The sequence below is a fragment of the Hyperoodon ampullatus genome (genome assembly GCF_949752795.1).
Source record: "Hyperoodon ampullatus genome assembly, chromosome: 11".
NCBI lineage: Eukaryota > Metazoa > Chordata > Mammalia > Artiodactyla > Ziphiidae > Hyperoodon > Hyperoodon ampullatus.
This window is the reverse complement of record NC_136924.1, coordinates 35822904-35835061: the sequence shown is the minus strand read 5'-3', so window position 1 is coordinate 35835061 and position 12158 is coordinate 35822904. Positions and strand designations below refer to the sequence as shown.

General features: G+C 46.2%; 1 protein-coding gene across 1 annotated transcript; it reads right to left on the bottom strand.

Moving 5' to 3' along the window:
• Window positions 1–1368: 1368 nt before the first annotated feature.
• On the bottom strand, window positions 1369–11742 carry LOC307060384 (DNA dC->dU-editing enzyme APOBEC-3A-like; the record flags this gene model as incomplete). Its single annotated transcript, XM_079714905.1, has 5 exons — window positions 1369–1572; window positions 8772–8887; window positions 9322–9601; window positions 10717–10861; window positions 11579–11742. 5 exons carry the CDS (start codon window positions 11740–11742, stop codon window positions 1369–1371), a joined length of 909 nt encoding a protein of 302 aa, XP_079571031.1.
• Between the last annotated feature and the right edge of the window lie 416 nt (window positions 11743–12158).

Below are 12158 nucleotides of genomic sequence, written 5' to 3'. Positions count from 1 at the left end.
AAAGCACTGCTTGGACTAAGGTCACTGGCTTAGTGGGACTTGGAAGCAGCCACTCTGAGCTTTGTGCTGTCTGATTTTTTCAAATTTTGTTTTTTGTATTTGTTTTCATTTTGTTTCTGGTGTAAGTTCTGTCTGCTGGTGAGGGTTCTGGTTTGTTTCCAGTCCCTGCGTGAGTGTTTTTTGATCAGATATGGAAAGCATTTCCTTGATTCCATCTGATAATTTTCCCTGGGGAAAACTTTGGCAGCTTGGTCGACCTATAGTGATAAACCTATGACTAAGACAAGAACGCAATTCTGTTGTAATTCTGTTTGGCCAATGTACATTCTTGAAAGTGAGGAAAGGTGGCCAGTGAATGGTAGCCTAAATTATTATACTATTCGTCAGCTAGAACTGTTTTGTCACAGGAATGGGAAGGCTGGGACTTCTCTCCACTCCATGTGGGCTAGCCACACTGGGTTCAGTCCCTTGTGGGAACTGAGCCACTTTGGGCTCCCTGAGAGCCAATTCTGGGTTTGTTCTCTTTTAAAAACTGAGCCAGTCTGTTTGGAAGCCTATGTCTGTGAATGGAAGTGGAATTTTTAAACTATACTCCCTCTGACTTTCTGTCTGTGCAGCCGTAGCTTATCTGTTGTTTGTGTTTTTTCGTGTATTATTTTAAGGCGAGCCACTCTGGGAAAATTCTACCTGCTCATTGCAAGCCACTTTGAGACCTCTGTCTGGGAGTAGAAATGGAATCTTTGGGTTATTTATCGATTGCATTGTAATCAGATGTTTAACCATGCCCTTTTTAAGTCTGTCTGTCATTTATAGATAGTTATTATTGTACTCTGATGCCTTTGCAAAAGTGCTTCACCTTTAAGAAGATTTATGTGAAGGACCATTTTGACAAGTACAGGTCTCATAAACTTCATATCATACTGCTGAACTGGGTAAGAAATTAAAAATCTTAACGGAGAATCTGATGGCTTCATAAAAAGTTGAGAAAGGATTGGTCACTGAGTGAAGTGGTGAATACATTTATAATGTTTATGGGGTTTTGTTTTTGTTTTTGTTTTTTTTGCGGTACGCGGGCCTCTCACTGTTGTGGGCTCTCCCGCTGCGGAACACAGGCTCCAGGCGCGCAGGCTCAGCAGCCATGGCTCACGGGCCCAGCCGCTCCACGGCATGTGGGATCTTCCTGGACCGGGGCACAAACCCATGTCCCCTGCATTGGCAGGCGGACTCTCAACCACTGCGCCACCAGGGAAGCCCTGTTTATGGGTTTTTTATTACTTTTTTTTTTTTTTTTGGACGGGAAAGTAGGATTCGTTGGTGGGCATGAGTAAGGAAGAGACAGTGCCAAGGCTCTCATGAGTGCAGGGCCCATCATTTATCCAGGGAGCCACAATTAGGGATATATTTGACTCCACAGCCATCCGGGATGAGCTGCTTTTCTGCTACCATGTTTTCAAATTCATTCGCATTAAACTTAGTAAATCCCCACTCCTTTGAGATGTGGATCTTCTGGCGGCCAGGGAACTTGAACTTGGCCCTGCATAGGGCCTCAGTCACATGATCCTTGTTCTGCAGCTTGGGGCAGATGGACATTATGACTTGGCCAATGGGGGCCCTGGCCACTGTGCCCTTGGTCTTTCAAAAGACTGTGCATATCCCTGTCTGGAGCCTAGATTGGGCACAGCATGCCAGTCATGAATGTCCACTGGAAAGGGCTATCTCTAAGGTCCCTTAGGGGAACACATACAGGCAACAGGCTGCATACACTACCAAGGAGGCTGCTGTTTGCAGCCATTGTACACTGGGGAAAAGAGCATGGTAGGCTTAATTGACTGCAGATTATTACTGGTTTTTTGTTTGTTTGTTTTGGTTTGGTTTTTATAAATTTATTTATTTATTTATTGACTGTGTTGGGTCTTCGTTTCTGTGTGAGGGCTTTCTCTAGTTGTGGCGAGTGGGGGCCACTCTTCATCGCGGTGCGCGGGCCTCTCACCAACGCGGCCTCTCTCGTTGCGGAGCACAGGCTCCAGACACGCAGGCTCAGCAGCTGTGGCTCACGGGCCCAGCTTCTCTGCGGCATGTGGGATCTTCCCAGTCCAGGGCTTGAACCCGTGTCCCCTGCATTGGCAGGCAGACTTTCAACCACTGCGCCACCAGGGAAGCCCTATTACTCGTTTTGATCTGTGTTTTCCAGACATAGAGAAGCCCTTCCCCTCAAGCTACTTATGACTTAGAGCAATTGGATAAATTACACCTCTGTAAGAAAAATTGAAATATTCTTTTTTTCTCTCTGCCTGGTCCCTCCAGAAATTGGAGATTCTTGTGTTCTGAGCAGCCTTATCAGGTGAATGGGAAAGACTGTCTCCTGGCATGTGTAGGAATCTTGATATTTCGGCAACTTCTAGAAAGGAGAAATCCACTAAGGCAGAATGTGATGGCAGGTTTATGTTTCAATAGATATGAAATTCTAGTTCTGTTCATTGAAGTCTGTATTTATGAAAGTTATTGTGTTAATCACACTTTTGCCCTGATGTTTAGGAGGAAAAGAAAATTACCTAGTGAAGTTATCAGAGTGTAGTTACTCATGATTTATCACTGTTTGCTTTAGGTCTACTGCTAAAAGTGTATATACAATGCTTGTGTGACAATTGGGTATAAATGATAAAATGTATGGCCTATAAAGCATTTCTTTATTAACATACCTCTGAGCTTGTTCACAATACCTGATAAATTTTTCCCCAACATGGATTAACTAGGCAAATACAAAGGAAGCCTAGCTGCTTTATTGACAATACCAAAAATTTGGAAACTACCTTAATGTGCTCCACTGGGGGTGTTGCTTGGATCAAATAAATCAGGAAATATCCACACATAGAACATTATATGGCCTTTTGAATATTGATGCATTTGTTTCTACATTTGAATGTTATATATTTATGATGAATCTTTAAGACTTGAGGAAATGTTTATGACATGCTATGGGAGGAAAAGCAGGACTCCAACTTGAGGGCACAGTATGGTTTCAAGCACAGTACAGTTCATGACCTGGGGACCAGAGGCATGCCCAGTTCCCAGGGCTGTGCCTATACTCATCCATTTAATCCTTTTCCTACCCTGCACCTAGTGCTGAGGCACAGAGGGGGTTAGTCACTCAGCTGAGGTCCACAGCTAGGAGGAAGAGTTGCCGGGAGTTGAACCCAGGAAATCTGTACCCACAGCCCATGACTTTGACAGCTATACTCTATCATCTTTGTTGTAAATATATTGGGCAGAAGAAAAATCAGGCAGAAGAAACACAAGAAATGTTGCTAGACTTACTTCTGAGCTAGAAGTCAAGCATGATTGATTTTCCTGAATTTTATAGCTGGAGGGAGATGGGGGGAGGGCGGTGACGGGCTGTTCTGTGTCTATTTCTTAAGTTGGGGAGTGAGCACCTGGTGTTCACATAGTATCATATTTAAATCTTATCAATAAAAGAATTTCTGTATTGAATATGTAATTAAACTTTAAAAAAGGCATTTTAGTGGTGCACTTATACTTTGCAATGGGAGTGATTTTGATTGTAGATTTTGGAAAGTTCTGTCTGTGAAATTCAAGGACAAATTGACTTCCTTTCTGAAAAGTAATAGTTTCCTAACAGGAAACTGTATAACCACTTCTTCCTTTACAAGGAAGCTTTTTAAAAAAAATTTTATTGTATCTAGATAAGGATATTTCTTGTAAAATTGCATAAATCTTTATATTAAAAAAATCTTGGCTATTGATTTCAGACTTTCTTTAATCATCCCAGGCAAAGTGTTCAAGCACGTGGGCTAAGAGGTGCCAACTGGTTCAGACCACCTCTGCTTTGTTACCTCTGACCCTGAGACCCTCAGTTTCCTCACCTGTGCAGTAGAGGTGAGGAACTGATCTTCACTGCTGGGCTGGGTGGAGGTTTAAGTGAGCCACTCATTCCTGTTCAGGCATGAGGATGAGAATGTAGTGGACAGTCAGCACTCAGTAAGTGTTGCTTATTTTCACTTATTTCTGCTTCAGATTAAGTCCTAAGTTTATAACACAGGAGTGTCATGATGACCAAGGGTCAGCTCCCAGGTTATATGATTGCACACATTCAAGGGCCCACAGCACCAAAGACAAAAACCATAGGCAGAAACAGCAAGAATGTGGAGGAAGGGACGAGAGAGTCAAGGGTGACCACAGGGTCCAGCCCAGGGGACTGCAGGCATCCAGCTGAGCTGGGTCATCATATAGCAGGAGAATGAAAACCCCAGGACCCAGGTGATACCTCTCAGATATGGCTGCTCTGACAATTTTCTTTCTTTTTTTTTCCTAATTTTTAAATTTAGTTTTAATTACATAGATGAGATCATATTTAATGATATTGAAAATGGCAATTAAAAATCCCACAACATGGGCTTCCCTGGTGGCGCAGTGGTTGAGAGTCCGCCTGCCGATGCAGGGGACATGGGTTCGTGCCCCGGTCTGGGAAGATCCCACATGCCGCGGAGCAGCTGGGTCCGTGGGCCATGGCCGCTGAGCCTGCGCGTCCGGAGCCTGTGTTCCGCAGCGGCAGAGGCCACAACAGTGAAAGGCCCGTGTACTGCAAAAAAAAAAAAAAAAAAAAAAATTCCACAACAGCCTGGTATGTTCATAGACCCAGTGACATCTGAATACACATGTAAGTCACACCTGCTTCCTGCACACAGCACTGCTGAGCAAGGGGGTGCCGAACTGCTAGGGGTCTGGGACCCCCATCCAGAGTTCTGGGCTCACAAACATCCAGGCACATTTGAAAAGTTAAATATCATGTTAAAAAATAAAGGAGAGCCATCAAAGATGAATAAATGAGATATTCAAGGGACATCATTCAGAGATGAAAAATAAAAGTGTATTCTTGAGGTAAATTTTATGTTATATGTGTATTATACCACAATTTTTAAAAGTATATTCTTTTTTTAAAGGTATAATTCTCTGTGCTATACAGTAAGACCTTGTTGTTTATCTATTTTATATACAGTAGTTTGTATCTGCTGATCCCAAACTCCTAATTTATCCCTCCCTTCCCCTTTCCCCTTTGGTAACCATAAGTTTGTTTTCTCTGTCTGTGAGTCTGTTTCTGTTTTGCAAATAAGTTCATTTTTATCATATTTTACATTCCACATATAAGTGATATCATATGATATTTGTCTTTCTCTGTCTGACTTACTTCATTTAGTTTGATAATCTCTAGGTCCACCCAAGTTGATGCAAATGGCATTATTTCATTCCTTTTTACGGTTGAGTGGTATTCCATTGTGTGTGTGTGTGTGTGTGTGTGTGTGTGTGTGTGTGTGTGTGTATTATCCATTTATCTGTCCATTTAGGTTGTTTCCATGCCTTGGCTATTGTAAATAGTGCTTCTATGAACATTGGGGTGCATGTATCTAATTTGAATTAGAATTTTCTCCAGATATATGCCCAGGAATGGGATTGCTGGATCATATAGTTTTTTTTTTTTTTTTTTTTTTTTTTGCGGTACGCAGGCCTCTCACTGTTGTGGCCTCTCCCGTTGCAGAGCACAGGCTCCGGACGTGCAGGCTCAACGGCCATGGCTAACGGGCCCAGCCGCTCTGCGGCATGTGGGATCTTCCCGGACCGGGCACGAACCCGTGTCCCCTGCATCAGCAGGCGGACTCTCAACCAATGAGCCACCAGGAAAGCCCGATCATATAGCTTTTTAAGGAACCTCCATACCATTCTCCATAGTGGCTGCACCAATTTACATTCCTATCAACAGTGTAGGAGGATTCCCTTTTCTGCACACTCTCTCCACCATTTATTGTTTGTAGGCTTTTTAATGATGACCATTCTGACCAGTGTGAGGTGATACCTTTTTGTAGTTATTATTTTTTTTAATTTTTTAATTTAATTTTATTTATTTATTTTATACAGTAAGTTCTTATTAGTCATCAATTTTAGGCACATCAGTGTATACATCTCAATCCCAATTGGCAATTCAGCACACCACCATGCCCACCCCCCCGTGGCTTTTCCCCCTTGGTGTCCATACCTTTGTTCTCTACATCTGTGTCTCAACTTCTGCCCTGCAAACCAGTTCATCTGTACCATTTTTCTAGGTTCCACATACATGCGTTAATATATGATATTTGTTTTTCTCTCTCTGACTTACTTCACTCTGTATGACAGTCTCTAGATCCATCCACATCTCAACAAATGATTCAATTTCGTTCCTTTTTATGGCTGAGTAATATTCCACTGTATATATGTACAATATCTTCTTTATCCATTCGTCTGTCGATGGGCATTTAGGTTGCTTCCATGACCTGGCTATTGTAAATAGTGCTGCAATGAACATTGGTGTGCATGTGTCTTTTTGAATTATGGTTTTCTCTGGGTATATGTCTAGTAGTGGGATTGCTGGATCATATGGTAATTCTATTTTTAGTTTTTTAAGGAACCTCCATACTGTTCTCCATAGTGGCTGTACTAATTTGCATTCCCACCAACAACAGTGCAACAGGGTTCCCTTTTCTCCACACCCTCTCGAGCATTTGTTGTTTGTAGATTTTCTGATGACGCCCATTCTAACTGGTGTGAGGTGATACCTCATTGTAGTTTTGATTTGCATTTCTCTAATAATTAGTGATGTTGAGCAGCTTTTCATGTGCTTTTGGCCATCTGTATGTCTTCTTTGGAGAAATGTCTATTTAGGTCTTCTGCCCATTTTTGGATTGGGTTGTTTGTTTCTTCAATATTGAGCTGCATGGGCTGTTTATATATTTTGGAGATTAATCCTTTGTCCGTTGAATCGTTAGCAAATATTTTCTCCCATTCTGAGGGTTGTCTTTTCATCTTGTTTATGGTTTCCTTTGCTGTGCAAAACCTTTTAAGTTTCATTAGGTCCCATTTGTTTATTTTTGTTTTTATTTCCATTACTCTAGGAGGTGGATCAAAAAAGATCTTGCTGTAATTTATGTCAAAGATTGTTCTTCCTACATTTTCCTCTAAGAGTGTTATAGTGTCCAGTCTTAACATTTAGGTCTCTAATTCATTTTGAGTTTATTTTTGTGTATGGTGTTAGGGAGTGTTCTAAATTCATTCTTTTACATGTAGCTGTCCAGTTTTCCCAGCACCACTTATTGAAGAGGTTCTCTTTTCTCCACTGTATATTCTTGTCTCCTTTATCAAAGATAAGGTGACCATATGTGCATGGGTTTATCTCTGGGCTTTCTATCCTGTTCCATTGATCTATCTTTCTGTTTTTGTGCCAGTACCGTACTGTCTTGATTACTGTGGCTTTGCAGTATAGTTTGAAGTCAGAGAGCCTGATTCCTCCAGCTCCGTTTTTCTTTCTCAAGATAGCTTTGGCTATTCAGGGTCTTTTGTGTGTCCATACAAATTGTGAGATTTTTTTGTTCTAGTTCTGTGAAAAATGCCAGTGGTAGTTTGATAGGGATTGCATTGAACCTGTAGTTTGCTTTGGGTAGTATAGTCGTTTTCACAATGTTGATTCTTCCAATCCAAGAACATGGTATATCTCTCCATCTATTTGTATCATCTTTATTTCATCAGTGTCTTATAATTTTCTTCACACAGGTCTTTTGTCTACTTAGGTAGGTTTATTCCTAGATATTTTATTCTTTTTGTTGCAGTGGTAAATGGGAATGTTTTCTTAATTTCACTTTCAGATTTTTCATCATTAGTGTATACTGTAGATTTTTTTTTTTGCAGTACGCGGACCTCTCACTGTTGTGGCCTCTCCCGTTGCGGAGCACAGGCTCTGGACGCGCAGGCTCAGCAGCCATGGCTCACGGGCCCAGCCACTCCGCAGCATGTGGGATCTTCCCAGACTGGGGCATGAACCCCTGTCGCCTGCATCAGCAGGCAGATTCTCAACCACTGCGCCACCAGGGAAGCCCTACTATAGATTTTTGAATCCTAGATTCCCTTCCTACAAGATTTAGCTGATTTTTACTCACTCCATCAGCAATTAGTGTGACCAGTATACCTCCACTCCACCATGAATCAGATCCACTACAAAAGAGAAAGGCATCTGAATGTTTGCAACTTTTAATAAACTACTTGTAGTTCATGATACATTTACTGAGGAAAAAAATTTAGTGGAAGATTCTTAATATTTCATTTTATTGCTTTGGATTTAAAATCAATTAAAATATCCATTTCTCTAAAAATCAAAAACTATTCTGATAATAATGAATAGAATCTTACTGATGTAGATTTGGAACATAATATAGATTTGAATGAAAAGTAAATCTACCCTAATATAGATTTGAATGAAAAGTAAATCTACCCAGATTGTTTTTTTTAAAAACTATTTCTTATGAGCCATTTGCCTTTCACTGGTTTCTTTGGATCAATCTGGAGACGGTAGCAAATGGCATGTTTATATTTCTCAAAAGAAGCTTTTTTATTCTGCTGTTCAACAGAGGTCTCCTGACTTCTTTCGAGAGGTTGACGTCCATCCTTCAGTTTTGCTGTGCCTAGGACAGGAGCAGGGAGTGAGACAGTTGGAAGATGAAACAAAAACCGAGAGGAGGTCTGGGGAGTGTTACAAAGATGGGGAAGGAAGGAGGGACACAGCAAGTGAGAAAGTAGAGGGACTGCATGAGAAGGGAAGGAAAGGATGGAGCTGGCGCCCCAGGGGGGAGCACGTCACCCAAAGGAGGCTCTGAGAGGAGGAAAAAGGCACAGGGAGAGGAGAGGAGAGGAGAGGATGGAGGAGGTCTAGGGAAGCAGCAGGAAGGAACTCTCACCTGGAGAATCGCCTGCAGCTTCTTACATAGATGTTGACTCTCTTCTTCCAGCCCAACCCAGGGCTGAAATGCTCTTCCCTGGTGGTCAACAAATGTTTCCCAGCAGTGCTCAAACTCTGAGATGGAACAGGGAAGAGAAAGGTGAGCTCCAGTCTGGGGAAGGGTTGGGGCCACAGGGCTGAAATGACTGTTCAGAACAGACTTTCCCCATCATAATTTCACTTCCTCCTCTCTCCTTCCTCCTGGGGACTCAATAGCTTACCCCTCCAACTCTTTCTTGCACCTGGAATTTGAGCTAGCCCAATTCTCCCTTCTGGAAGTCCCCTAGTCCTTCTTGCATATCCATCCACTCCCCTTCTTCCCCTCCCCGAACCAGCTCTGTTCCCCTGAACTCTCTCTTCCCATAGACTCCTTCCAGAGTCTAGCATCACCTCTCAGGCAGCACACAAAGGCCTCTCCACCAGGGATTCCCACCCTTCCCTCCCCTTTCTAGCAACTTCCCACAGGCCTCTCCCTGCCACCGCCCCGCCCCCAGGAGACCCATGCTGACCCTTAGAGGTCATGATGGCAATTTGGGCCCCAGCCGCCTGCAGTGTGAGCAGCCCAGCCTCATAACCGGGGAAGCTATGGATGCGGGAGGCGAAGATGTGCAGGCTCACGTGGCTGTTCTCCCCCAGGAAAGTAGCCAGCTTCTGGGCACAGATATGACAGGGGGTCCAGGAGATGAAACAGGTGAGCCTGTAGTGCAGCCCCCGGTCCAGATTCCAAGAATGGATCTGGTCCAGGAAGTAGAGCTCCGCATGGCAGGGCTTCCCTGGTTGGTTAGCACCCTACATAGAAGAGGAAGAAAAGTGGATGGGGTTGGGGGGAAGACGAAGCCGGAGTAGGCAGGTGGGTGAGGCACTGGCCTCCAGCGCTAAACTAGAGCGGGGACAAGCCTCAGCACCAAGTGAATAATATTTCAATGCAGTATTTATATGATCCAAAGTAACGCAAAACTCCATGAGAGACACAGTATCAGTGTTTTACAAAAAGCTCGGTGAGCAGTGATGTCTTGTTATTGGCCCTCAGCTCCCTGTGGCTCTGCACTGAAACTGATCAGTCTTCATGCAAATGTTGATATTTCTTTCATCATAGAATTGTGTTAATTTTGATTTTTAAACTATTGCCTTAAAATGTGACTCATCTTGATTTCTGAGTTTTCTGGAGCTCCTCTTATTTTGTGCCCAAGGTGGGGCCTTCAGGAGCCTCACCTAGTCCAGCCCTGCAGAGCAGAGGCCAGGGAAGCTCCCACGCTGGCCTCCTGCCATGGAAGTGGGTGTTTCCTCCCTGGAGCGATTCACCCTGCTCTCCAGCTCCTCCTCTACCCCACCCAACATGTGCACCAAAACTTCTACAAGCTTCTACTCTGGGCCTCACCCTGTGCTGAGCCCAAGGCTGAGGGGCGTCATTGTGTTAAGGACAGCTGGAAGTGGGGTTGCAGGGATCAGCGCCCTTGGCAAGATCTCTCAAGCAGTGGGCAGGGGTCCTGTCAGGCCCGCCTAAGTCCATAGTGACTGAGGAAGAGGTCGGGCTCTCTAGCCAGAGCCTTACCCCGGGCAGAATCCGGGGAAGAACCTGGCCCCTTGCCCAGATGCCTTTCCCTCTGTCCCAACCCCTCCCCAGAGGCACAGCAGGAGAGGAGTAGCCGAGTCCTAGAGCCTGGGGTGACATTGGGCTGGAGGTACCAGGCCCTGGATTGCTGTGACTGGCTTCTGACATGTGGCTCAAAGCTGCCAATCACACAGCAAGGGTCCTCACCTGATTCCAAGCAGAGCAGCGGTAGCAACAGCAGGAACCAGAGGTGAGAGAGCTGTGGGACATCCTGTGTGCAACTGACAACCTACTACCCTGAGTGTCCCACGATAGGGAGGCCCTGCCTGCTGCGGGCAGGCTGGTCAGTCACCTTGTTGTGCACGAAGCCCTTGTTCTCGTCCAGAGGGACCCTAGCGTCACCATCCAGGATCTCCACCTCGTAGCACAGGTAGGTCTTACGAGGCCTTTTCTGATTCATGAAGTTCTCATTGAAGGTGATTTCATCCAACAGACATCTACGGTCAAAGGCGGGAGAAGCCCGAAGACACGGGGCTCCTTCTGGGACTGCCCAGAGCTCCTCTCCTCCCTACACACCCCTTCCTTCTGCACCCCACATCTCTGCTGGAGCCACGAGTCCTCCCCCTCTGACCCCCGCTGGGGGCTCCCAGGGAATTCAGGGTCTCCCCCCAGGAGCAATGCAAGATGCTCAGAGCCTCAATGAAGACCTGGCCCTCTGCCCGAAGTCGGACTGGGTCACGGCCTCTCCCCACCGTCCCGCCCCTGTCCTAGCTCCCACTGCCCCGCTCCCCTGTAGCATGGTACCTGGTCCTGGGCGCTGTGCTGGCCTCCATGAGTCAGTTTCTTCACCGTCCCTGGCTCTGAGTCTTCTGTTTCTGTGCTCGGTCACAGCCTGTAGCCTCCTACCTGAAGCTCTTCAAGCACCAGGAGCCTTATATACAATCAGAGCCCCTGGGAACCACGGTGTCAGCAGAGTTGGGTCTCACCCCTTCCTGAACACTGGCCACTCGTGACACCCGTGAACTGCTCTGCCCAAACGTCACACCCTCACGGAGAAGTTTAAGTTTCCTTTTCCCTGTTCTGACAAAGGCCTGACTTGGATGCCACCAGGACTGACTATGAGTCAGTGAGGTCTGTGACAGTGTGGTCATCTGGGCAGCAGGGACCAGCAAGGCAGGCGGTGAGGGGACAGATGAAAGGACAGGTGTCCGTACCCTGGAGGACAAGCTCCATGGCGGCCCATCGCTGAGTCTCCTGCAGCAGCCAGCACGGGCCGTGGCCTGGGGCAGGCTCCCTGGGACCCGCTGGGCTGAGGGACCCGCAGGGCGCTCAGTGGGGAGAGGAGAAGCTGCTCGGACAGGCAGGCAGCCGCCTTCATCCTTGGGGAAGGGGAGAAACCTGGGCCGAGCTCTCCTTAGGAGCCCCCCGTGCAAGGCCAGCGGACTGGACATGGAGCATTTTCACTCCATTACACAGAGGAGAAGAGAAAGACTCCCGGAAGGACAGGCTGGACCAGGACCACACGGGGACACATGGCTGTGGGATGTACTTCGGCCTCAGAAAGCATGGCCGCCCATGCTCTTCCTGTCCCCGTCCAGGCCCAAGGAATGTGGGGACTGTGTCTTCCAGCCCCAAGTGTGACCCTGGCCCTAGCTGGCCCTGTTTGTCCCTGAGGGGCGGCCCCTGTCCCACTGACTCCCCACCCTGCTCCTCTTAGAGCCCCTGTCCTGGCCCAGCTCTCCTCCCAGGGGAGCTGGCTACCCGCCCGCCCCGCCCCGAGGCCCAGCCTGGCCG